Source organism: Pleurodeles waltl, chromosome 8, assembly GCF_031143425.1.
Source record: "Pleurodeles waltl isolate 20211129_DDA chromosome 8, aPleWal1.hap1.20221129, whole genome shotgun sequence".
Lineage (NCBI taxonomy): Eukaryota > Metazoa > Chordata > Amphibia > Caudata > Salamandridae > Pleurodeles > Pleurodeles waltl.
In genome coordinates this window covers 2,664,321-2,691,576 of record NC_090447.1, presented here as the reverse complement: position 1 = coordinate 2,691,576, position 27,256 = coordinate 2,664,321, and the positions used below count along the sequence as shown (strand labels likewise).

At 53.1% G+C, this 27,256-nt stretch overlaps 1 protein-coding gene across 1 annotated transcript in view; it reads left to right on the top strand.

Annotated features, from left to right (window-relative positions):
- Positions 1–27,256, top strand: part of LOC138249653 (zinc finger protein 850-like) — a 438,254-nt gene that overhangs the window by 131,444 nt on the left and 279,554 nt on the right. Inside the window, exons 2-3 of the mRNA XM_069203611.1 lie at positions 4,208–4,331; positions 18,401–18,634. Coding sequence (XP_069059712.1) covers positions 4,208–4,331; positions 18,401–18,634 — 358 coding nt within the window. The remainder of the gene's footprint in view (positions 1–4,207; positions 4,332–18,400; positions 18,635–27,256) is intronic.

Here is a 27,256-nt window from a genome sequence, read left to right as displayed (position 1 = left end):
TGTCTCTGTCTTTTCCTCTTTTTTCACTCTTTTTGTCTGGTTGTCTGTTTTTTTCTCCTTTCTCTTTTTGCACACTCGTGTGGCGCCATTCCCCACGTCCCGCCCTGCCACTGCGGCCCCACTCCCCTCTCTGTGAAGCGCTTTCCCATCCTCTCAGCTGACCCCTTTCTTAATGATGGCCGCTGCACCAAAGGCAAGCCCGTCTTCGCCTCTCCGTACCTGGACCGCCCTCAGCACCACGGACCCTGGTTCCCGTGCCACCAAAGCTCTGCATGCCCTCAACCCAGGAAGATCCCCAGCCTGCCACCTAGGCGACCTGAAGAACACTCATGGACCAGTCTCCTGCCGCTTCTGCTCCTGCATCTGCCCCTAACCGCCACACGACCCTGCACCAAGCCCAGACAGACACGTCAGGTGCATACTTCTCAACACCCGCTCCCTCATCAAACACGCATTAGAGGTTTGGAACCTCCTCCACTCGATCACCCCTGACGTCGCCTTCCTCACACAGACCTGGGTCTCACCCACCTCAGCTACCGCCATCGTCACCGCCATCCGAAGGCTACAAAATTGTCCACAAAGACCGAGCCAGTCGGCCAGGATGAGGCATCGCCATAGTATACAGGAACACCCTCTGCCTGTCGAGACCATTGAGACATAGAACCCACCAACCACCCTAGAACACCTACACTTCCAGATCCCAGACCAATCCAAACAACTCCCTCCATGGCAAACTCACATACAGACCCCACAGCTCCTGACCCCAGTTCAGCTAAACCATCGCCGATCTTGTTGCCCCCCCATGTGCTTGCCTCCACCGACCAAATCCTATTCAGTGACCTCAACTGCCACCTCGACAACCACGACCACTCAAAGACCACAACAGTCTTAGACAACCTTGCAACCCTCAGGCTCAAGCAACGAGTGAACCTCCCCACTCATGCAGCATTTCACACCCTCAACCCCATTTTCTCAGCAGGAAACAACATCGCTATCTCTCACACCTCTGAACACCAGTGGACCGACCACCGATGCATCCATTTAACTTTCACGAAGACCACTGCACGCCACCCGGTCCCTCATCTCCCAGGCCGAAGCTGGGGCAAAGTCACCAAAGCGCAGCTCACCCAATGCCACCCCCTCCTCCCCCCACCACTGGACGCTGCGAGCTACTCAGCACGCAACCTGCACCACTGGATCACAGAATGCGCTAACCGCATAGCCACCTCAGAAAACCCACCAGAAACCAGCACCACAAGAAACCAACCTGGCTCACAACAGAACTCCAAGAGTCTAAACAAACCTGCAGAAGACTGGAACGAAAGTGGAGAAACAGCAAAGCAACTGAAGACCGCACAGTCTACAAATCGCAGTCACCATGTACCACCAGCTCATCAGAGCCTCCAAGAAAACTGCCATTCAAGAACGCATCAGCACCAACGCACACAGCAGCAAGGATCTCTTCACTATAGTCAAGGAATTTACGAACCCCGGAACTGACACCTCAGACACCCCCCCCGTAATGACATTAGGTATGTTTGACCAGTGACTTTGTGTTTCACCACTGTGCATATTAGTTGTTCAATGTTCAGCAGTAGCACTTTACATTTTGTATTCAGTTTAGCTGCCTATTGGCTTTAACGTGGCATTAGACATTTTGTATTCAGTTTAGCTGCCTATTGGCTTTATCGTGGCGTTAGACATTGCAGTTGAGACATTGCAGATGAGCTGTGATTTTCCACATGGTAAACCAAGCTGTGTTTTTCGTAGATTCTCTCACCGAACACTAGCATGATAAGGAAGCACACATTTTGTGTTTTTCTCTAGTGCAGCCTTGGGAAAGACAGCTTTGAAAACTTGGCCAACTTTCAGGGCTTGTTTTCTTCCAACTCTGACCTACAGTAGCCACCATGTTTTGACTATTAAAGGGAAGGGCCTTTTAATCTATAAAAGGTGTCCCTGGGCAGCAGCGAGGGGAATTTTCTGAGACTTCAGTCAGAAGCAGACGTCAGCTGCCTGACCTGTCCTGTAAGGGTGGAAAATCTCTTTCTCGCAGTTGAACAGGAGTCATCAACTTGCAGGCATGAGAAAGATGATGAGCAGTAATAGGCCCTACGGTGATGAATTTTGACTTTTATTCTTTGCTTTGAAGTTATGCTATAATATAATCACATGTATTTGCTGTGTACATTACAATTGAGAATCACTTTGATATATTTTCCTTTCATTTGCTGTGACTACTTTTAAACGTGTGCCTCCAACCTACTAATCTCCTCTCTCAGCAACCTCGTGCGTGGTGAAGTAATAATAAATGTCTTCTTTAAACTAAGAAGTGCATTCCAGAGATTGTTTTCAGCTCGGTCATTAGTGAAAGCAAAACATTTGGTGTAGTCGATTGCAGGATTCGAAGGGGAAAAAATGTTTAACAAGTTAAAGGAGTGATTGTTTCACGTTGTGCCCTAAATTGTCCTGAAGTGCATAGTTCTGTTATTCTGAAGTGTAAAGCAAAACACCCCCTCAAGACCTCTGCGAGGACCTTGACACCTTTTTTCACCAGAAAATCCAGGACATATGCAGAGGATTGAAGAACCAAAGCCCGTTCACCAGCACAACCACAGACCCCACGCTTAACCAGACCCTGAATCATTGGGCCCCTATCTCCAAAGAAGATACCTGGAAACTCATGAAGTCCATCCACTAAGGGGCACCCTCAGACCCGTGCCAACATCATATTTTCAACCTGGCCAGGGCCTCCATCGCACCAGAGCTCTCCTCGCAGCCACCGACAACATCCGTGCCGTACTTTACCACGGAGGCACAGCTGCCCTCATCCTCCTCAATCTCTCTGCCGCATTTGACACAGTCTCCCACTCCACCCTCTGCAGCAGACTCCATGAAGCCAGCATCCGTGGTATAGCACAGGAATGGATTTGATCCTTCCTCACCGGAAGAACCCAGAGTGTCAGACTCCCGTTGTTCACCTCAGCACCCAAAGAAACATGCTTTGGAGTACCAAAGGGATCCTCACTTAGCCCGGCCTTCTTCAAAATGTACATGACCCCATTCGCTATAATCGTCAGACAGCACAGCCTAAACATCATATCCTCTGCCGATTATACACAGCTGATTCCTCCCTGACCGACGACTCATCAACAGCCAAGACACAATTTCCATGTCTGAATGAGGGCCGGTGCTGCCTGCATGGAAACCAGCTGCCTCAAACTCAACTCAGACAAGACAGAGATCCTCGTAATAGGCTTCACCCGTTCTGCTTGGGAGGTCTCCTGGTGGCCAACTGCCTTGGGAAATGCCCCCACCGACCAAGCATGCAACATGGGCATCATCCTGGACTCCAATATCTCCGTGACCCGCCAAGTAAACACCGTCTCATCGTCTTGCTTCCACAACCTGCGCCTACTTTGGAAAATGTTCACGTGGATCCACACTGAGACTGGAAGGATGGTCACCCATGCGCTTGTCAGCAGCAAAGTAGACTACGGCAACACACCCTATGCCGGCATCACAAAGAAGCTCCAAACAAGACTACAGAGAATCCAGAATGCAACAGCCAGACTTATCCTGGACATCCCCTGTCACAGCCACTTTGCCACCCACCTCAGAGACCTAAACTGGCTCCCAGTCAACAAACTCGCCAGGCAGCTCCGATCCTCCCAACTCGCCCTCTCCGCCATCCCCAGAATCAGGAAGAGCACAGCTGGAGGCAGATCCTTCTCTTATCTTACAGCCTGGACATGGAACACACTCCCACTCAACCTCAGACAGGCCGCCCTGAAGCGGTTCAAGAAGGATCTCAAGACCTGGCGTTTCGAGTGAACAGCACCTTGAGATCCCACAGGTGATAAGTCACTTTACAAGTGACTGATTGATTGATTGTCTACGGCTCTGAAGTTATAGTGTGTCCTGAAGAGGACAGAGTGTGACCATTAAATGTTGTCATTCGATTTGTGTGGCTTTGGTGTTGTAGAAATCTGATCCTCAATGAAGCGGTGGCTCCGTGGTCCCTATTTTAAAAGACAAAACCCCCTTGAAGTTATTTCTGTTTTGATTTTTGTGTTTTCTGTCAGATCTGTTCATTTGTTCTTGGTGCTCACAGTCTGTGTGGTGTAGTGTTTTTCAAACTATGTCTGTTACCCCTGAATACTTGTTTGTGTCACAGGTTTCTAACTCAGTCTGTTGCATGTTGCAGATGTTGAGCACCAGCACCAGTGTGGAGGCCTGGACCTACGAGGAGAAGCCGGATCTCCAAGACCTGCAGAAGGGGCTCCACAGAAGCACGCTGCACATGAAGGAAGAAGCCTCCAAGACAAGGGGTAAAGTCTCTTGGCTGTTTCTCTACAGGATACTTAAAGCACACTTTAGGTGACACCTAAGTGCCCTCAGGGAGGTGATGCCACATTCGTGGTCTGATGTCTGCGAAGCAGCGTAGGTGGAAGCAGTGCCAGGTAAAAGCAGTGTCAGTGATAGGGTGAAGCGGTGCCAGTGGTGGGGGAAGGAGTGCCAGTGCCAGGTGGAAGACGTGCCAGTGCCAGGTGGAAGCCGTGCCAATGCTCGGTAGAAGAGGTGCCAGTGCCAGGTGGAAACGCTGTCAGTGCTAGGTGGAAGCAGTACCAGTGCTAGGTGGAAGCAGTACCAGTGCCAGGTGTAAGCAGTGCCAGTGCTAAGGGGAAGCATTGCCAGTGCTAAGGGGAAGCATTGCCAGTGATAGGGGGAAGCAGTTCCAGTGCCAGGTGTAAGCAGTGCTAGTGCTAAGTGGAAGCAGTGCCAGTGGTAGGGGGAAGCGGTGCCAGTGCTAGGTGGAAGCAGTACCAGTGCTAGGGGGAAGCAGTGCCAGCGGTGGGGGGAAGCAGTGGCAGTGGTACGGGGAAGTAGTGCCAGTGCCAGGTGTAAGCGGTGCTAGTGCCAGGTGGAAGCAGTGCCAGTAGGAAGCGATGCCAGTACTAGGTGCAAGCGATGCCAGTACTAGGTGCAAGCGGTGCCAGTGCCCTGTGTAAGAGGTGCCAGTGCTATGTGGAGGCAGTGCCAGTGCCAGGTGTAAGCAGTGCCAGTGCTAGGAGGAAGCGGTGCCAGCGCTAAGTGGAAGCAGCACCAGTACCAGGTGTAAGCGGTGCCAGTGCCAGGTGGAAGCATTGCCAGTTCTGGGTGGAAGCAGTGCCAGGGCTAGGTGGAAGCATTGCTAGTGGTAGGAGGAAGCATTGCCAGTGGTTGGAGGAAGCAGTGCCAGTGCTAGGTGGAAGCAGTGCCAGGGCTAGGTGGAAGCATTGCCAGTGGTAGGAGGAAGCTGTGCCAGTGCTAGGGGGAAGCAGTGCCAGGTATAAGTGGTGCCAGTGCCCTGTGTAAGAGGTGCCAGTGCTATGTGGAGGCAGTGCCAGTGCCAGGTGTAAGCAGTGCCAGTGCTAGGAGGAAGCGGTGCCAGCGCTAAGTGAAAGCAGCACCAGTACCAGGTGTAAGCGGTGCCAGTGCCAGGTGGAAGCGGTGCCAGTGCCAGATGAAAGCTGTGCCAATGCTAGGTGGAAGAGTTGCCAGTGCCAGCTGGAAGTGCTGTCAGTGCTAGGTGGAAGCAGTGCTAGTTGTAGGAGGAAGCAGTGCCAGTGCTAGGGGGAAGCACTGCCAGTGGTAGGAGGAAGCAGTGCCGGTGCTAGGGGGAAGCATTGCCAGTGGTAGGAGGAAGCAGTGCCAGTGGTAGGGGGAAGCTGTGCCAGTGCTAGGGGGAAGCATTGCCAGTGGTAGGAGGAAGCAGTGCCAGTGGTAGGAGGAAGCATTGCCAGTGGTAGGGGGAAGCATTGCCAGTGGTAGGGGGAAGCAGTGCCAGTGGTAGGGGGAAGCATTTCCAGTGGTAGAAGGCAGTGCCAGTGGTAGGGGGAAGCAGTGCCAGTGCTAGGGGGAAGCATTTCCAGTGGTAGAAGGCATTGCCAGTGGTAGGTGGAAGCAGTGCTAGTTGTAGGAGGAAGCAGTGCCAGTGCTAGGGGGAAGCATTGCCAGTGGTAGGAGGAAGCAGTGCCAGTGGTAGGAGGAAGCAGTGCCAGTGGTAGGAGGAAGCATTGCCAGTGGTAGGGGGAAGCAGTGCCAGTGGTAGGGGGAAGCATTTCCAGTGGTAGAAGGCAGTGCCAGTGGTAGGGGGAAGCAGTGCCAGTGGTAGGGGGCAGCAGTGCCAGTGCTAGGGGGAAGCATTGCCAGCGGTAGGTGGAAGCAGTACCAGTGGTAGGGGGAAGCAGTGCCAGTGGTAGGGGGAAGCATTTCCAGTGGTAGAAGGCAGTGCCAGTGGTAGGGGGAAGCAGTGCCAGTGCTAGGGGGAAGCATTTCCAGTGGTAGAAGGCAGTGCCAGTGGTAGGAGGAAGCAGTGCCAGTGGTAGGGGGAAGCAGTGCCAGTGGTAGGTGGAAGCAGTGCCAGTGGTAGGGGGAAGCAGTGCCAGTGGTAGGGGGAAGCAGTGCCAGCGGTAGGTGGAAGCAGTGCCAGTGGTAGGGGGAAGCAGTGCTAGGGGGAAGCATTGCCAGCGGTAGGTGGAAGCAGTGCCAGTGGTAGGGGGAAGCATTGCCAGTGGTAGGGGGAAGCAGTGCCAGTGCTAGGGGGAAGCAGTGCCAGTGCTAGGGGGAAGCATTGCCAGCGGTAGGTGAAAGCAGTGCCAGCGCTAGGGGGAAGCAGTGCCAGTGCTAGGGGGAAGCATTGCCAGCGGTAGGTGGAAGTAGTGCCAGTGCTAGGGAGGAGCATTGCCAGTGCTAGGGGGAAGCATTACCAGTGGTAGGGGTAAGCAGTGCCAGTAGGAAGCGATGCCAGTACTAGGTGTAAGCGGTGCCAGTGCTAGGTGTAAGCGGTGCCAGTGCCCTGCGTAAGAGGTGCCGGTGCTATGTGGAGGCAGTGCCAGTGCCAGGTGTAAGCAGTGCCAGTTCTATGTGGAAGCGGTGCCAGTGCCAGTTGTAAGCAGTGCCAGGTGTAAGCAGTGCCAGTGCTGGGAGGAAGCGGTGCCAGCGCTAAGTGGAAGCAGCGCCAGTGCCAGGTGTAAGCAGTGCCAGTGCTATGTGGAAGCGGTGCCAGGTGTAAGCAGTGCCAGTGCTGGGAGAAGCGGTGCCAACGCTAAGTGAAAGCAGCACCAGTGCCAGGTGTAAGAGGTGCCAATGCTAGGTGGGAGCGGTGCCAGTGCCAGATGAAAGCTGTGCCAATGCTATGTGTAAGAGTTGCCAGTGCCAGCTGGAAGTGCTGTCAGTGCTAGGTGGAAGCAGTGCCTGTGGTAGTGGAAAGCAGTGCCAGTGCTAGGTGGAAGCAATGCCTGTGGTAGGAGGAAGCAGTGCCAGTGGTAGTGGGAAGCAGTGCCAGTGGTAGGAGAAAGCATTACCAGTGGTAGGAGGAAGCAATGCCAGGGCTAGGTGGAAGCATTGAAAGTTCTGGGTGGAAGCAGTGCCAGGGCTAGGTGGAAGCATTGCCAGTGGTAGGAGGAAGCAGTGCCAGTGGTAGGAGGAAGCATTGCCAGTGGTTGGAGGAAGCAGTGCCAGTGCTAGGTGGAAGCAGTGCCAGGGCTAGGTGGAAGCATTGCCAGTGGTAGGAGGAAGCCGTGCCAGTGCTAGGGGGAAGCAGTGCCAGGTATAAGTGGTGCCAGTGCCCTGTGTAAGAGGTGCCAGTGTTAGGGGGAAGCAGTGACAGTGGCAGGTGTAAGCAGTGCCAGTGCTAGGGGAGCGCATTGCCAGCGGTAGGAGGGAGTGCCAGTGGTAGGGGGAAGGATTACCAGTGGTACGGGGAAGCAGTGCCAGTGCTAGGGGGAAGTGGTGCCAGTGCTAGGTGGAAGCAGTGCCAGTGCCCTGTGTAAGAAGTGCCAGTGGTAGGGGGAAGCAGTTCCAGTGCTACGTGGAAGCAGTGCCAGTGCCAGGTATAAGTGGCGCCAGTGCCCTGTGTAAGAGGTGCAAGTGTTAGGGGGAAGCAGTGACAGTGCCAGGTGTAAGCAGTGCCAGTGCTAGGAGGAAGCAGCGCCCGTGCCTTGTGTCCTTGCGGAAAACAGACATAGTGCAACACACAGAAGAGACTGCACAGCGTCCCTGCACTTCAGAGCAGCTGGTAATGGACAGCTGGCATGTGTCTGATCAACAGCCGCCCGCAATCCACCAGTCCCACGCACCCAGTATTTTTATATTCTTGATACACTGAAGCCTGAAGGGCAGTGAGGTGGAGGGCAGTGGACAGACGGGGTCATTGGTGTCCACCTCTACACAGATACTAGCCCTGTCCCATCATATCCAGGGTCGTGGGGAAGAAACCTGGCAAAGGAAGGAGAGGAGACCAGGAACCTTTTAACACACAGCTGGGGAGGAGAGACGGTGCTAGAGATGGAAGTGGATAAAACCCAACTGGGAGGGTAGAAGGGGTCATTGGCGTCCACCTCTATACAGTAGAGACTAGCCGTGTCCCATCATACCCGGGGTGGTGGGGAAGAAACCTGGCAAAGGAAGGAGAGCAGACCAGGAACCTGTAACACACAGCTGGGGCGGAGAGGAGGTGCCAGAGGTGGGAGTGGATAAAACCCAAGCAGACATGTGCAGTCTGCACTAGTGGTGACAGCACTTGCACCTCACTCTGGTCTGAACTGCCCTGAGATCAGTCGCCATCCCCAGACCTTTGCTCCACCCAAGAAGTTAAGGGCATGGGAACGAGAGTAGGAAAGAAAGATACGAAGTAGCAGGAAGTGTTAGGTGGAGGGACTGGAAGGACACCCATAGCTGAAAGGCAGTTACAAAGATACTGAGTAAAACAACAAATTAACAGGAAACTGGGAGGATAGAGATGGCATTGGAAGCCCAAAGATGAAGTGATAGAAGACCAGGAGGATGAATATTTACAAGAATAAGAAATGGACAGTGAACCGAGCACTCGGGTTCCACAGTTTGTCTTCCCTGTGGATGGTTAAACACTGGAGCCACACAATGTGTATTCCCTCTTGAGGGTGACCTAAGCATGCAGTCTTAACTGTGGAAGGTGAACCAAGCCCTGCGGTTCCACAGTATGCCCTCACTATGGAGGATGAACCAGACCTTTGGTCCTGTAGTGTGTCTATCCCATGTACTCCGGACCAAGCCTTGGGGTCTTGCAGTGCATCATCCTGTGGATGCTGATGCAAGCCCTGGTGTCTTCCTATGGAGCCTGAAACAAGCTGTGGGGTCTTGCAGTGCGTCATCCTGCGGATGCTGGTGCAAGCCCTGGTGTCTTGCTATGGAGCCTGAAACAAGCCCTCAGGTTCTGCAGTGCGTCATCCTGTGGATGCTGGTGCAAGCCCTGTTGTCTTCCTATGGAGCCTGAAACAAGCCCTCAGGTTCTGCAGTGCATCATCCTGTGGATGCTGGTGCAAGTCCTGGTGTCTTCCTATGGAACCTGAAACAACCTGTGGGGTCTTGCAGTGCGTCATTTTGTGGATGCTGATGCAAGCCCTGGTGTCTTCCTATGGAGCCTGAGCCAAACCATGGGGTCTTGCAGTGCGTCATCCTGTGGATGCTGATGCAAGCCCTGGTGTCTTCCTATGGAGCCTGAGCCAAGCCCTGGGGTCTTGCAGTGCATCATTCTGTGGATGCTGATGCATGCCCTGGTGTCTTCCTATGGAGCCTGAGCCAAGCCCTGGGGTCTTGCAGTGCATCATCCTGTGGATGCTGATGCAAGCCCTGGTGTCTTCCTATGGAGCCTGAAACAAGCCGTAGGGTCTTGCAGTACGTCATCCTGTGGATGCTGATGCAAGCCCTGGTGTCTTCCTATGGAGCCTGAGCCAAGCCCTGGGGTCTTGCAGTGTATCATTCTGTGGATGCTGATGCAAGCCCTGGTGTCTTCCTATGGAGCCTGAGCCAAGCCCTGGGGTCTTGCAGTGCATCATCCTGTGGATGCTGATGCAAGCCCTGGTGTCTTCCTATGGAGCCTGAAACAAGCCGTAGGGTCTTGCAGTACGTCATCCTGTGGATGCTGATGCAAGCCCTGGTGTCTTCCTATGGAGCCTTAGCCAAGCTTTGGCGTCTTGCAGTGCACCATCCTGTGGATGCTGGTGCAAGCTGGTGTCTTCCTATGGAGCCTGAGCCAAGCCCTGGGGTCTTGCAGTGCGTCATTCTGTGGATGCTGATGCAAGCCCTGGTGTTTTCCTATGGAGCCTTAGCCAAGCCCTGGGGTCTTGCAGTGCGTCATCCTGTGGATGCTGGTGCAAGCTGGTGTCTTCCTATGGAGTCTGAGCCAAGCCCTGGTGTCTTGCAGTGCGTCATTCTGTGGATGCTGAGGCAAGCCCTGGTGTCTTCCTATGGAGCCTGAGCCAAGCCCTGGGGTCTTGCAGTGCGTCATCCTGTGGATGCTGGTACAAGCTGGTGTCTTCCTATGGAGCCTGAGCCAAGTCCTGGGGTCTTCCAGTGTGTCATTCTGTGGATGCTGATGCAAGCCCTGGTGTCTTCCTATGGAGCCTTAGCCAAGCACTTGGGTCTTGCAGTGCGTCATCCTGTGGATGCTGGTGCAAGCGGGTGTCTTCCTATGGAGCCTGAGCCAAGCCCTGGGCTTGCAGTGAGTTATTCTGTGGATGCTGATGCAAGCCCTGGTGTCTTCCTATGGAGCCTTAGCCAAGCCCTGGGGTCTTGCAGTACGCCATCCTGTGGATGCTGATGCAAGCCCTGGTGTCTTCCTATGGAGCCTGAGCCAAGCCCTGGGGTCTTGCAGTGCGTCATCCTGTGGATGCTGATGCAAGCGGGTGTCTTCCTATGGAGCCTAAGCCAAGCCCTGGGGTCTTGCAGTGTGTCATTCTGTGGATGCTGATGCAAGCCCTGGTGTCTTTCTATGGAGCCTTAGCCAAGCCCTGGTGTCTTCCTATGGAGCCTGAGCCAAGCCGTGGGGTCTTGCAGTGGTCATTCTGTGGATGCTGATGCAAGCCCTGGTGTCTTCCTATGGAGCCTTAGCCAAGCCCTGGGGTCTTGCAATGTATCATCCTGTTGATGCTGGTTCAAGCCCTGGTGTCTTCCTAGGGAGCCTGAGCCAAGCCGTGGGGTCTTGCAGTGCGTCATTCTGTGGATGCTGGTGCAAGCCCCGGTGTCTTCCTAAAGAGCCTGAGCCAAGCCCTGGGGTCTTGCAGTGGTCATCCTGTGGATGCTGATGCAAGCCCTGGTGTCTTCCTATGGAGCCTTAGCCAAGCCCTGGGGTCTTACAGTGCGTCATCCTGTGGATGCTGGTGCAAGCTGGTGTCTTCCTATGGAGCCTGAGCCAATCCCTGGGGTCTTGCAGTGTGTCATCCTGTGGATGTTGGTGCAAGCTGGTGTCTTCCTATGGAGCCTGAGCCAAGCCCTGGGGTCTTGCAGTGCATCATTCTGTGGATGCTGATGCAAGCCCTGGTGTCTTCCTATGGAGTCTGAAACAAGCCCTCAGGTTCTGCAATGTGTCATCCTGTGGATGCTGATGTAAGCCCTGGTGTCTTCCTATGGAGCCTTAGACAAGACCTGGGGTCTTGCAGTGCATCATCCTGTGGATGCTGATGCAAGCCCTGGTGTCTTCCTATGGAGCCTGAAACAAGCCGTAGGGTCTTGCAGTACGTCATCCTGTGGATGCTGATGCAAGCCCTGGTGTCTTCCTATGGAGCCTTAGCCAAGCTTTGGGGTCTTGCAGTGCACCATCCTGTGGATGCTGGTGCAAGCTGGTGTCTTCCTATGGAGCCTGAGCCAAGCCCTGGGGTCTTGCAGTGCGTCATTCTGTGGATGCTGATGCAAGCCCTGGTGTTTTCCTATGGAGCCTTAGCCAAGCCCTGGGGTCTTGCAGTGCGTAATCCTGTGGATGCTGGTGCAAGCTGGTGTCTTCCTATGGAGTCTGAGCCAAGCCCTGGTGTCTTGCAGTGCGTCATTCTGTGGATGCTGAGGCAAGCCCTGGTGTCTTCCTATGGAGCCTGAGCCAAGCCCTGGGGTCTTGCAGTGCATCATTCTGTGGATGCTGATGCAAGCACTGGTGTCTTCCTATGGAACCTTAGCCAAGCACTTGGGTCTTGCAGTGCGTCATCCTGTGGATGCTGGTGCAAGCGGGTGTCTTCCTATGGAGCCTGAGCAAAGCCCTGGGGTCTTCCAGTGTGTCATTCTGTGGATGCTGATGCAAGCACTGGTGTCTTCCTATGGAGCCTTAGCCAAGCACTTGGGTCTTGCAGTGCGTCATCCTGTGGATGCTGGTGCAAGCGGGTGTCTTCCTATGGAGCCTGAGCCAAGCCCTGGGCTTGCAGTGCGTCATTCTGTGGATGCTGATGCAAGCCCTGGTGTCTTCCTATGGAGCCTTAGCCAAGCCCTGGGGTCTTGCAGTACGTCATCCTGTGGATGCTGGTGCATGCTGGTGTCTTCCTATGGAGCCTGAGCCAAGCCCTGGGGTCTTGCAGTGCGTCATCCTATGGATGCTGATGCAAGCGGGTGTCTTCCTATGGAGCCTAAGCCAAGTCCTGGGGTCTTGCAGTGTGTCATACTGTGGATGCTGATGCAAGCCCTGGTGTCTTTCTATGGAGCCTTAGCCAAGCCCTGGTGTCTTCCTATGGAGCCTGAGCCAAGCCGTGGGGTCTTGCAGTGCGTCATTCTGTGGATGCTGATGCAAGCCCTGGTGTCTTCCTAAGGAGCCTTAGCCAAGCCCTGGGGTCTTGCAATGTATCATCCTGTTGATGCTGTTTCAAGCCCTGGCGTCTTCCTAAGGAGCCTGAGCCAAGCCGTGGGGTCTTGCAGTGCGTCATTCTGTGGATGCTGGTGCAAGCCCCGGTGTCTTCCTAAAGAGCCTGAGCCAAGCCCTGGGGTCTTGCAGTGCGTCATCCTGTGGATGTTGGTGCAAGCTGGTGTCTTCCTATGGAGCCTGAGCCAAGCCGTGGGGTCTTGCAGTGCGTCATTCTGTGGATGCTAATGCAAGCCCTGGTGTCTTCCTATGGAGCCTTACCCAAGCCCTGGTGTCTTCCTATGCAGCCTGAGCCAAGCCCTGGTGTCTTTCTATGGAGCCTGAGCCAAGCCCTGGGGTCTTGCAGTGTATCATCCTGTTGATGCTGGTGCAAGCCCTGGTGTCTTCCTAGGGAGCCTGAGCCAAGCCGTGGGGTCTTGCAGTGCGTCATCCTGTGGATGCTGGTGCACGCCCCGGTGTCTTCCTTTGGAGTCTGAAACAAGCCCTGCGATCTTGCAGTGCGTCATCCTTTGGATGCTGGTGCAAGTCCTGGTGTCTTCCTATGGAGCCTGAAACAAGCTGTTGGATCTTGCAGTGCCTCATTCTGTGGATGCTGGTGCAAGCCCAGTTGTCTTCCTATGGAGCCTGAGCCAAGCCCTGGGGCCTTGCAGTGTGTCATTGTGTGGATTCTGGTGCATACCCTGGTGTCTTCCTATGGAGCCTGAAACAAGCCATGGGGTCTTGCAAAGTATCATCCTGTGGATGCTGGTGCAAGCCCTGGTGTCTTCCTATGGAGCCTGAAACAAGCCCTTATGTCTTGCAGTGCGTCATTCTGTGGATGCTGATGCAAGCCCCGGTGTCTTCCTATGGAGCCTGAAACAAGCCCTGGGGTCTTGCAGTGTGGCATCCTGTGGATGCTGATGCAAGCCCTAGCGTCTTCCTATGGAGGCTGAAACAAGCCCTCAGGTTCTGCAGTGCGTCATCCTGTGGATGCTGGTGCCAGCCCTGTTGTCTTCCTATGGAGCCTGAAACAAGCCCTCAGGTTCTGCAGTGTGGCATCCTGTGGATGCTGATGCAAGCCCTGGTGTCATCTCTGTGGAGGGTGAACCAAGCCCTGGTGTTCTGTAATGCGTCTTCTGCCCCAGATTTTGGGTAGCACAAGGTACTGGGTAACAGGATGGCACCTTGTGGTCACCTTGTGCTGACTGCCCTAGGCTTAGGGTGCCACAGAATCCTAGGTAACACAATGGCACCTTGTGGACACCTAGTGCTGGCTGCTCCAGACTTAGGGTGCCACAGGGTACTGGGTAAGAGGATAGCACCTTGTGGGCACCTTGTGCTCCATGCCCCAGGCTTAGTGTGCCACAGAGTCCTAGGTATCAAGATGGCACCTTGTGGACATCTTGTGCTGACTGCCTGTGATAAAGTAGCCTCTTTCTAGCATGGTTACCCCCACTTTTGGCCTGTTCCTGTGTGTGTATGTGTCAGTGTGTTTTTAATGCGTCACTGGGATCCTGCTGGCCAGGACCCCAGTGCTCATAGATAAAAACCTATATGTCTTTGTGTTTTGCTGTCTCACTGGAATCCTGCTAGCCAGGACCCCAGTGCTCATAGTTTGTGGCCTAATGTGTGTGTTGGCAGTAGTGCTTGACTGTGTCACTGAGGCTCTGCTAACCAGAACCTCAGTGCTTATGCTCTCTGCTTTTAAATTTATCACTGCAGGCTAGTGACTTCATTTACCAATTTCAATTGGCACACTGGACCCCCCTTATAAGTTCCTAGTAAATGGTACCTAGGTACCCAGGGCATTGGGGTACCAGGAGCTCCTTATGGGCTGCAGCATTTCTTTTGCCACCCAGAAGGAGCTCAGACAAACCCTTCCACAGGCCATCCATGGCAGCCTGCCCGAAATAGTGCACACACTATTTCACTGCACTTAAGTAACTTATAAGTCACCTATATGTCTAACGTTCACTTGCTGAAGGTTAGGTGCAAAGTTACTAAGTGTGAGGGCACACTTGCACTAGCAAAGGTGCACCCTCATAGTTCAGGGTCATTTCCCGGGACTTTGTGAGTGCGGGGACGCCATTACACGTGTGCACTACATATAGGTCAATACCTAAATGTAGCTTCACAATGGTAACTCCGAATATGGCCATGTAAGGTGTCTAAGATCATGGAATTGTTCCCCCTTTCCAAATCTGGTATTGGGGAGCCAATCCCATGCATCCTGGGGGCTCCACTATGGATCCCCAGTACTGCCAAACCAGCTCTCTGAGGCTTGCACTGCAGCTACAGCTGCTGCCGCCTCACAGACAGGGTTCTGCCCTCCTGGGGTCTGAGCAGCTCAGTCCCAGGAAGGCAGAACAAACCATTTCCTCTGAGAGCAGGGTGTTACACCCTCTCCCTTTGGAAATAGGTGTTACAGGCTGGGGAGGGGTAGCCTCCCCCAGCCTCTAGAAATGCTTTGAAGGGCACAGATGGTGCCCTCCTTGCATAAGCCAGTCTACACCTGTTCAGGGACCCCTTGTCCCCTTCTCTGTCACGAAACTGGACAAAGCAAAGGGTAGTGACCACTCCCCTGTCCATCACCACCCCAGGGGTGGTGCCCAAAGCTCCTCCAGTGTGTTCCAGACTTTAGCCATCTTGCTTTACAAGGTGTGGGGAGGCTTTGGAGGCCTCTGAGTGGCCAGTGCTAGCAGGTGACGTCAGAGCCCCCTCCTGATAAGTCCTTACATGATAAGGTAGCCAATCCCCCTCTCAGGGCTATTTAGGGTCTCTCCTCTGGGTTCTCTTCAGATTCTGCTTGCAAGTTTCCATCAGGAATCCTCTGCAACCACTACTTCATCCTCTGATCTCGGATCAACCGCTGCCTGCTCCAGGAACCGTAGTAACAGCAACAAAGTATCCTCAAGGGATACTTTTCTTCTGCAACTTCAGCTCCAGTCAGCAGCTGCAACAGTTTCCACTTTGTGCACGCTTTGAGGACTCCCTGTCTTCATCCTGCACTAGAAGGACCGAAGAAATCGCCCGTGGGGTAACTGAGTCATTCCCCTGCTCACGCAGGCACCTTCCAAGACGACGACCAATACCCTTGGACTCCTTTCACAGCAATGAGCGTGCTCCTTGGAACACAGAGGGAGGACCCCATCAGGACAGACTGTCCTGAGGTCCTGCTGACACAATTTGGAGGAGGTAAGATCTTGCCTTCCCTGAGAGCGACAGTACCCCTGTGAACCGCATCTTCTTCACCTCCTGAGGCCTCTGTGCACTATTTGCAAAATCCCTTTGTGCACAGCCTGGCCCAGATCCCTAGCACTCTATCCTGCAATGCTCAACTCGCTGAGTTGTTCTCCGGCGGCTTGGGACCCTTCTTTGCAGTGCTGCACCAACTGCGATTTGCACCTCCTTTGTCCCTGTGTCCTGGGACTCCTGTGGGTGCTGCCTGGCATCCTGAGGGCTCTCTAAAGTGGTGAGAGCCCCCTCTTCCTCCTCACAGAGTTGAGGCCCCAGGGCCCTCCTGGGTCCAGCCAGCGCCATTTTGATGCAAAACGCACATTTGTCATAACCAAGGCTTGTTGGCGACTTCCAACACAAAATCACATCTGCATCCATCTTCACATCGTGGGACATCTTTTGCATCACACAGGAACCCGCTGGCATCTTCCTAGGGTGCATTTCTGCAGTCTTCATCCAACCGGCGACTATTCTTTTGCACCCTCTTCTGAGTTGGCAGGGGCTCCTGTCCTTCCTGGAACTTCTTTTGACTTCTGGACTTGGTCCCCTTCCTTTGCAGGTCTTCAGGTCCAGGAATCTAGCATTTGTTCTTTGCAGACTTGGTTGGTTACTGCAATAATCCATATTACGAGGTGTAGTGTGTCCTAAGGAAACTTGCAGTACTTTACTCCTGCTTTTCTGGGCTCTGGGGTGGGATACTTTACTCACCTTTGTGGTTTTCCTACTCTCCCAGCGGTTCTGCACACACTACACTTGTCTAGGGGGGAATTCGTGGTTCGCATTCCACTTTCTTAGTATATGGTTTGTGTTGCCCCTAGAACTATTTTCTCCCATTGCATTCTATAGCATTTCCTATTGTTTGCACTATCCTATGTCTAATTACTTACCTTATGTTGGTGTCTAGTGTATATATTATGTATAATACTTACCTCCAGAAGGAGTATTGCCTCTAAGATATTTTTGGCCTTGTGTCACCCAAATAAATACCTTTATTTTTGGTAACACTGAGTATTGTCTTTACTTGTGTATAAGTACTGTGTAACTATAAGTGGTATTGCAGGAGCTTTGCATGTCTCCTAGTTCAGCCTATGCTGCTCTGCTATAGATACCTCTATCAGCCTAAGCTGCTAGAACAATACTACATTCACTAGCAAGGGATATATGGACCTGGTGTAAGTACCCAAGGTACCCACTACAAACCAGGCCATCCTCCTACACTGCCCCAGGCTTTGGGTATCACAGGGTACTGGGTAACATAATGGCACCTTGTGGTCACCTTGTGCTGATCGCCCCAGGCTGAAGGTGCCACAGATTTCTGGGTAACAGGATGGCATCTTGTGGTCACCTTGTGCTGAGTGCCCCAGGCTTAGGGTGCCACACGGTACTGGACAGAGGATAGCAGCTTGTGCTCACAGGCAGCTGACTGCCCATATTTAGGGTGCCACAAGGTACTTGGTAAGAAGATGGCACCTTGTGGACACCTATTGCTAACTGCCCCAGGCTTTGGGTGCCACAAGGTACTGGGTAACAGGATGGCACCTTGTGGTCACCTTGTGCTGACTGCCCTAGGCTTAGGGTGCCATGGAAACAGGATGGCACCCAGTGCTGAGTGCCCCAGACTTAGGGTGCCACAGGGTACTGGATAGAGGATGGCAGCTTGTGCTCACCAACAGCTGACCGCCCCAGGCTTAGGGTACCACAGGGTCCTTGGTAACATAATTGCACTTGTGCTCACCTTGTGCTGACTGCCCCATGCTGAGGGTGCCACAGAGTACTGGGTAACAGGATTTCACCTTGTGGTCACCTTGTGCTGACTGCCAAGTGTCTGGGTGCCACAGGGTACTGGGTAACAAGATCTCACCTTGTGCTGACTGCCCCAGGCTTAGGGTGCCACAGAGTACTGGGTAACAGGATGGCACCTCATGATTGGCATCCAGTGGTAAAAGACAGCACTAACTGCAGACTGCCCAGGTTTAGGGTGCCACAAGGGTACTGGGTAACAGGGTGGCACCTTGTGCAGGCTGTCCCAGGCTTAGAGTGCCACTGGGTAACAGGATGGCACCTTGTGGGTACCTTGTGCTGAGTGATCCAGGCTTAGGGTACCACAGGGTACTGGGTAACAGGATGGCACCTTGTGGGTACCTTGTGCTGAGTGATCCAGGCTTAGGGTACCACAGGGTACTGGGTAACAGGATGGCACCTCGTGGTCACCGTTTGCTGACTACCCAAGGCTTAGGGTAGAGTACTGAGTAACAGGAGGGCACCTCGAGACTGGCATCCGATGGTAAAAGACAGCACTAACTGCTGACTGCCGCAGGCTTAGGGTGCCATGGGGTATGCCGTAACAGGATGGCACCATGTGGGCACCTTGTGCTGACTTCTCCTGGCTTTGGGTAAGACAGGGCACTGGGAAACAGGATGGCACCATGTGGGCACCATGTGCTGACTGCCCCAGGACTCGGAGAGCGGGTACTGCAGTCTTGCCTTCAAATGTACTATGCATCGGGTTGAATTGAGATGGTTTTCCCTTTTTTGGTTGGCCAGGGCTGGATTCTTCAAGACATGAAGACTTCTTCTTGATCAACGATGTTGTAGGCTCCCCCCTGCAGATTAAGCAGGAGCCACAGAACCCACAGCACTATGAAGAACAGCAGGGGGCGCCTATTAGTGGTCCCCAAGACTTTAAGGCGCAGTGGTGGTCAGACGAGGAAGATGAGGAGGACACCAGCGACAGCCAGGACTCCGCGGACCTTGTACCTGTAACAAACTCCACCAGAGGTGAGTGAGGAAGTCGCCCATGTTCTAATTGTTTCTGGAGCAACAGTGCCCTGTGTCCATTGTGATGAGGTGTCCTCCGCACTATCCTTTGTAGTGCCCTCACCAACACTGACCCTTGTACCTCATGTCACCAGCACTGACCCTTGTACCTCATGTTACCAGCGCTGTCCCCTGTACCTCATGTCACCAGCACTGTCCCTTGTACCACATGTCACCAGCACTGACCCTTGTACCTCATGTCACCAGCACTGACCCTTGTACCTCATGTCATCAGCACTGTCCCTTGTACCACATGTCACCAACACTGACCCTTGTACCTCATGTCACCCGCACTGACCCTTGTACCTCATGTTACCAGCGCTGTCCCCTGTACCTCATGTCACCAGCACTGACCCTTGTACCTCATGTCACCAGCGCCGTCCCTTGTACCTCATGTCACCAGCACCGTCCCCTGTACCTCATGTCACCAGCACCGTCCCTTGTACCTCATATCATCAGCACCATCCCTTGTACCTCATGTCACCAGCACTGTCCCTTGTACCTCATGTCATCAGCACTGTCCCTTGTACCTCATGTCATCAGCACCGTCCCTTGTACCTCATGTCACCAGCACCGTCCCTTGTACCTCATGTCACCAGCACTGTCCCCTGTACCTCATGTCACCAGCACCGTCCCTTGTACCTCATGTCATCAGCACCGTCCCTTGTACCTCATGTCACCAGCACTGTCTCCTGTACCTCATGTCACCAGCACTGTCCCCTGTACCTCATGTCATCAGCGCCGTCCCTTGTACCTCATGTCACCAGCACTGTCCCCTGTACCTCATGTCATCAGCACTGTTCCTTGTACCTCATGTCACCAGCGCCGTCCCTTGTACCTCATGTCACCAGCGCCGTCCCCTGTACCTCATGTCACCAGCACTGTCCCATGTACCTCATGTCACCAGCACTGTCCCCTGTACCTCATGTCACCAGCGCCATCCCTTGTACCTCATGTCACCAGCACTGTCCCCTGTACCTCATGTCACCAGCACTGTCCCTTGTACCTCATGTCATCAGCACTGTCCCTTGTACCTCATGTTACCAGTGCTGTCCCTTGTACCTCATGTCACCAGCGCCGTCCCTTCTACCTCATGTCACCAGCACCGTCCCTTGTACCTCATGTTGTCAGCAGTGCCCCTTGTATCTCATGTCACCAGCGCCGTCCCTTGTACCTCATGTCACCAGCACTGTCCCCTGTACCTCATGTCACCAGCGCAGTCCCTTGTACCTCATGTCACCAGCACTGTCCCTTGTACCTCATGTCATCAGCACTGTCCCTTGTACCTAATGTTACCAGCGCTGTCCCCTGTACCTCATGTCACCAGCGCCGTCCCTTGTACCTCATGTCACCAGCACCGTCCCTTGTACCTCATGTTGTCAGCACTGTCCCTTGTACCTCATGTCACCAGCACTGCCCCCTGTACCTCATGTCACCAGCACTGTCCCTTGTACCTCATGTCATCAGCACTGTCCCTTGTACCTCATGTTACCAGTGCTGTCCCCTGTACCTCATGTCACCAGCACTGTCCCTTGTACCTCATGTCACCAGCGCCGTCCCTTGTACCTCATGTCACCAGCACCGTCCCTTGTACCTCATGTTGTCAGCAGTGTCCCTTGTACCTCATGTCACCAGCGCCGTCCCTTGTACCTCATGTCACCAGCGCCGTCCCTTGTACCTCATGTCACCATCACTGTCCCCTGTACCTCATGTCACCAGCGCCGTCTCTTATACCTCGTCACCAGCACCGTCCCTTGTACCTCATATCACCAGCACCGTCCCTTGTACCTCATGTCACCAGAACTGTCCCTTGTACCTCATGTCATCTGCACTGTCCCTTGTACCTCATGTCACCAGCGCCGTCCCTTGTACCTGTCACCAGCGCCGTCCCTTGTACCTGTCACCAGCGGCGTCCCCTGTACCTCATGTCACCAGCACTGTCTCCTGTACCTCATGTCACCAGCACTGTCCCTTGTACCTCATGTCACCAGCACCGTCCCCTGTACCTCATGTCACCAGCGCCGTCCCCTGTACCTCATGTCACCAGCACCGTCCCTTGTACCTCATGTCACCAGCACCGTCCCTTGTACCTCATGTCACCAGCGCCGTCCCTTGTACCTCATGTCACCAGCACCGTCCCTTGTACCTCATGTCGTCAGCAGTGTCCCTTGTACCTCATGTCACCAGCGCCGTCCCTTGTACCTCATGTCACCAGCACTGTCCCCTGTACCTCATGTCACCAGCACTGTCCCCTGTACCTCATGTCACCAGCGCCGTCCCTTGTACCTCATGTCACCAGCGCCGTCTCTTGTACCTCGTCACCAGCACCGTCCCTTGTACCTCATGTCACCAGCACCGTCCTTTGTACCTCATGTCACCAGAGCTGTCCCTTGTACCTCATGTCATCAGCACTGTCCCTTGTACCTCATGTCACCAGCGCCGTCCCTTGTACCTCATGTCACCAGCGCCGTCCCTTGTAACTGTCTCCAGCGGCGTCCCCTGTACCTCATGTCACCAGCACTGTCTCCTGTACCTCATGTCACCAGCACTGTCCCTTGTACCTCATGTCACCAGCACTGTCCCCTGTACCTCATGTCACCAGCGCCGTCCCCTGTACCTCGTGTCACCAGCGCCGTCCCCTGTACCTCATGTCACCAGCTCCGTCCCTTGTACCTCATGTCATCAGCACCGTCCCTTGTACCTCATGTCACCAGCACTGTCCCCTGTACCTCGTGTCACCAGCTCCGTCCCCTGTACCTCATGTCACCAGCACTGTCCCTTGTACCTCATGTCATCAGCACCGTCCCTTATACCTCATCTCACCAGCACTGTCCCCTGTACCTCATGTCACCAGCACTGTCCCTTGTACCTCATGTCACTAGCGCCGTCCCTTGTACCTCATGTCACCAGCGCCGTCCCCTGTACCTCATGTCACCAGCACTGTCCCTTGTAGCTCATGTCACCAGCGCTGTCCTTTGTACCTCATGTCACCAGCACTGTCCCTTGTACCTCATGTCACCAGCACTGTCCCTTGTGCCTCATGTCATTAGCACTGTGCCTCATGTCATTAGCACTGTCCCTTGTGCCTCATGTCATCAGCACTGTCCCTTGTACCTCATGTCATCAGCACTGTCCTATGTGCGATGCAATCAGCACTGTCTCTTGTACCTCATGTCACCAGCACTGTCCCTTGTGCCTCATGTCACCAGCACTGTCTCTTGTCATGTCATCTGCTCTGTCCTATTTATCTCATGCCATCAGCACTGTCCCATTCATCTCATGTCATCAGCTCTGTCCTATTTATCTCATGCCATCAGCACTGTCCCATTTATCTCATGCCATCAGCACTGTCCCATTTATCTCATGCCATCAGCACGGTCCCATTTATCTCATGCCATCAGCTCCGTCCCATTTATCTCATGCCATCAGCTCCGTCCCATTTATCTTACGTAATCACAACCATCCCATGTGTGTCACATCCTTAGCACCATCCTTCGCGTCCATGTCACCAGCGTTGTCACATGTGCATAACGTCATCTGTACTGTCCCATTTACCTTATGTGGACAGCCCATTCTGCAGCGAACACTGAGCACTGTCTGCCCATTCTCCAGAGAACACTGAGTACTGACTGCCCATGCCTCAGAGAACATCGAGCACTGACTGCCCAGGCCCCAGAGAACACTAAGCACTGACTGCCCAGGCCCCAGAGAACACTGAGCACTGACTTTCCATGCAACAGAGAACACGGAGCACTGACTGGCCATGCCCCGGACAACACTGACCACTGACTGCCCGTACCTCGGACAACACTGAGTACTGACTGCCCATTCTCCAGAGAACACTGAGTACTGACTGCCCATGCCTCAGAGAACATTGAGCACTGACTTCGCAGGCCCCAGAGAACACTGAGCACTGACTGTCTATGCAACAGAGAACAAGGAGCACTGACTGGCCATGCTCCAGACAACACTGACCACTGACTGCCCGTACCCCGGACAACACTGAGTACTGACTACCCATTCTCCAGAGAACACTGAGCACTGCCTGCCCATGCCCCAGAGAACATCGAGCACTGACTGCCCATGCCCCAGAGAACACTGAGCACTGACTGTCCATGCACCAGAGAACACAGAGCACTGACTGGCCATGCCCCGGACAACACTGACTGCCCGGACAACACTGACTGCCCGTACCCAGGACAACACTGAGTACTGACTGCCCATGCCCCTGTCGTAGTTTGACTCTTGCTCTAGGCAAGACTGCTGGTTTAAGGATGACAGTACTTATGTTTGTAGGCGACTATGCTAATCCCACAACAAGTCGCAACTGTCGTCCCAACCCTCCCGGCTCACAAGCAGCACCTCACCAAAACCCAAACAGTAAAAGGTGATTTGTGGCAGCCGTTACGCATGGACTCAAGAGTGTGACATCTCAGGGACTGTCGTGGTTAAACGGAGATTACCCCTTTCTCAAATTTACATGTCTCGATCAAACACAGGCAATCAAGAAGATGCAGTAAGGTTTCAATAGGTTTTATTTAAAAAAACTGCAATCTGCGATAAGTGGCATGGGCTGCAATGATAAGGATAACGGATAATGCAAGAAACAGAATGGTAAAGACAAGAGTCATTAATACAAAGACCCCCACCATCTTGCAATGACATGAAGTGACATGAGATATGTAATATGTCCTAAAACCCTAATGTCATGTACCAAATCTCTAACCTAAAAGAGAGCTAGGTGTGTTAAACCTTGTGAGAAAACAGGGCTGATTGCAGAGGCCCCATAACTTTTTGCCCCCATTTTCCACTTTATGCTGGTGTTTTCCTGACTCTGATGGTGCCCTGGGTACTTCTAACCAGTCCCAGGGCCTGTGCTCTGTGTAAAATGGATATGCAAATTAGGCTAATTATAATTGGCTAAGTTAACCTACCTATAAGTCCCTAGTATATGGTAGGGCATGTAGGTTTAGGGACCACAGCATAGGTGGTGCACACCTAGGTGCACTGCTGAGGTGCCCAGTGTCATTTTAAAAGCAAGCCTGCCTTGCTGGCTGCTTTTAAATTAAAGTTATATGCAAATTCGACTTTGGAATTAAAGGTACTTCCAAAGTCTTAAACTACCTTATTTTTACATATAAGTCACCCCTAAGGTGTGCCCTATGTGCCCCTAGGGCTGGGTGCCATGTAACTATAAGCAGGGACTTTATAAAAATAGATTTATAAGCCCTGGTGAGGTAAAAACAGCCAAATTCGTTTTTCCCTCATTGAAGTAAATGGCCTTCATAGGCTAGAATGGGCAGACTTTATTTTAAATTTTAAAGTCTCCTTAAATGTTACATACCAAGAATTTGGTATCAAATTAATTGTTGTAATAAATCCCACAACTTCCAGTTGTTGGATTTAATATAACTTGTCCAGGTAAAAAGTTTAGACTTTACCTAAAAAGTTGCCAATTTCAGCTCTGCATTGTTTTTGCTGCTGTGCTCTGATTGGCCAGCCTGCAGCAGCTTCTGCCAGGCTGCCTTGATTAGGTGTGAAGTGGCCTGGCTTCACACAAAGGAATGTGCTTGGGGGAGAGAATCTCCCCTCAGCAGATGGTGAGGCAGGAAGGGGGAGGGCTGCCAAACTGGTCTTCAAAGGCAGAGAAGGACATTTGCAGCACCCAGCAACACCCCCACATCCTGCAACCCCAGACAATTAGGTGCCCCCTTGATTAGATTAGGAGAGGGCAGGAGAGGGGTGTGTTTATGATTTTTAGCCACACCAGTGGGTGGGCTCAGCCAGATGTAACCTCCAAAAATCAGATTCATCCATGTTGGATTTTTAGAGACTGTTGCCTTCTGGGATGGATTTTTGCCACACTTCCCAGGAAGTGGTCATCACAGGGGGACGACCCTGTCCCTGATTGGAGAACCAGGGCCCCCCTGCTTTTCACCCAGGAGCAAGGATAAAACTGGCAGACCTGCACCCACACCTCAGATCCCTACCAGATTTCAACAAGAAAGGAACTAAAGGAGAAGAAGGACTGCCCTGCTGGACCCCTGGCCTGCACCTGGAACCTGCACTCAGAAGGACTGCACCTGCTGCACACTTGGGCTTCACCACAAGAAGGACTTTGCCTGGCTTCAACTGGTTCAAGGAGGGACTCCCTGTTTGCTACAGGTGAAAAATTGCTAACCAGAGTCCCCTGCACCAACTCCTGGAGAAAGCGACCAGCTGACCACTGTCCAGTGGCCAAAAAGGAGTTTGCGCCAGGTGCATTCTGGGAGTTGAAGTCCGCACCCCCCAAGGACCATCACAGAACTTCTGGACCCTTGGGGTGAGCTGTGGACCCCAAAAGAACCTTAAAAGAACATCTGGGTGAAGCCCCAGAAGTTTGGAAAAGATTTGAGAATTTTTGGAAAAAAGCTCCAGAGAGGGACCGACCCGACGCGGAAATTCTAGCCGGCTTGCCTCAACCGCGACCCGGCCTGACTTCGTGGTTCATCCCGGTAAAGAAAAACATCCAAAAAAGAGACTAAGGGGGTCATTCTGACCCTGGCGGCCAAGCCACCGACCACGGGAGCACCGCCAACAGGCTGGCGGTGCTCCCACGAGCATTCTGACCGCGGCGGTTCAGCCGCGGTCAGAAGCGGCAAGTCGGCGGGCTCCCGCCGACTTACCGCTGCTCGGGGGAATCCTTCATGGCGGCGGAGCGCGCTCCGCCGCCATAAGGATTCTGACAGCCCCTACCGCCATCCTGTTCATGGCGGGAAACCCGCCATGAACAGGATGGCGGTAGGGGGTGCCGCGGGGCCCCTGGGGGCCCCTGCCGTGCCCATGCCAATGGCATGGGCACGGCAGGGGCCCCCGTAAGAGGGCCCCGCAAAGTATTTCAGTGTCTGCCATGCAGACAATGAAATACGTGACGGGTGCAAACTGCACCCGTCGCACCCCTGCAACTACGCCGGCTCAATTCTGAGCCGGCGTCCTCGTTGCAGGGGCATTTCCTCTGGGCCGGCGGGTGCTCTTTTGGAGAGCGCCCACCGGCCCAGAGGAAATGTTAGAATGGCCGCCGCGGTCTTGTGACCGCGGTGCGGTCATTTGGCGGCGGAACCTTGGCGAACGGCCTCCGCCGTCTGCCAAGGTTATAATCAGGCCCTAAGTCCGAACGTAAAAAGTTGACCGGGACCTCCCAGCCATCGTATCCGAGAAGGGCTCCATGGACGTCGGATCAAGATCCAGGTTTACCCCGGTCGAAGGATTTTCATCTCGAAAAAACGACTTAAGTCCGAAGGTAAAAATCACCACCGAGGAAACCGACTTTGCGTATCCGGACAAGGGCTCCAGGAGGTCGGATTCAACTGGCAGGTTCGTCCCGGGGAAGAAAAACATCAAAAAAGAGACTAAGTCAGAAGGTAACTTTTTAACCGAGGCCTCCCGCGAGTTGTAGCCGAGCAGGGCTCCATCGCGGTCGGCCTGAAAGTTTGACTTTGCCCCGGTCCTGGTGCAACCAGATGACCCGATTGGCGCTTTTTGTTTCTAAGCGCTAGAAAATAATAATACTTTAAAAATTCATATCTCCGGTTCCCCTGAACCGATTTTAATCGTTTTTGTGTCATTTTAAAGATAAAAATATAAGCTATTTTTATAAATTGGTTTTGGATTTTTAAACTGTTTCTTGTGTTTTATTTAATTACTGTTTTGTGATATTTGAATGCTTTACACTTTGTCTCCTAAGTTAAGCCTTGATGCTCGATGCCAAGCTACCAAGGGTAGAGCTGGGATTAATTTACTGAGACCTAACTGTACCTATGTGGAGGTTAGTGGCTTGTTGCTAGGTGTAGGTACCTACCTGCCCTACCAATAACCCATTTTCCAACATAATTGGAGGCAGCAACGGGATCCTGTACTTGTGTTCAATATCACGTTACAGTTTTAGGTAAAACAAATTAAAAATCCTTTAAATTGTCCTAGTGCAAAAATTGTTTTTAATTTTTAATTTGGATTAATTTCAATTATTGAATTTTTTTAATTTTTCTAAATTCTTGTTTCCAATTTTTGCAAAAAGTTTTTGTTGACACAAAACTAGGGAACCATGGAGCTTGATCTGGCTAGCCTACCCACACTGACAGTAGTCCAGCTTAGGGGGTTGTGTATTGAAAGAGGGTTGCCTGCAACCACTGATCTCAGGAAGCAAATCCTGATCACATCCCTGACAGCATGGGCTGAGGCCCAAGAGGTAGAGTCAGAAGAAGCTCCAGTGGAGGGAGAAAGTAGGGAGGATGCAAGCTCTAACCACTCAGGGGAGGGAAGGCATCTGAGCCTAAGTGAGGATGAGGAAGAACGGTCCTCAGTAGATACAGTCACTAGGGGCAGACCCAAAGCTAGTGGTGGGAAGGGGGTCCTTTCAGGAGGAGAGAACCCATCCATCAGAGAAAGAGAGCTGGAGGCCCAGCTAGCATACATAGCTTTGGAAGCAGAGAAGCTGGCCCTAGAAAAGAAAAAGTGGGCATACAAAGAGAAAAGAGATGGAAGCAGCGATAAAGAAGCTGAGGTGTCCATGGGTGGGGGAGTTTGCCCCAGATTACCCAAGGGGGT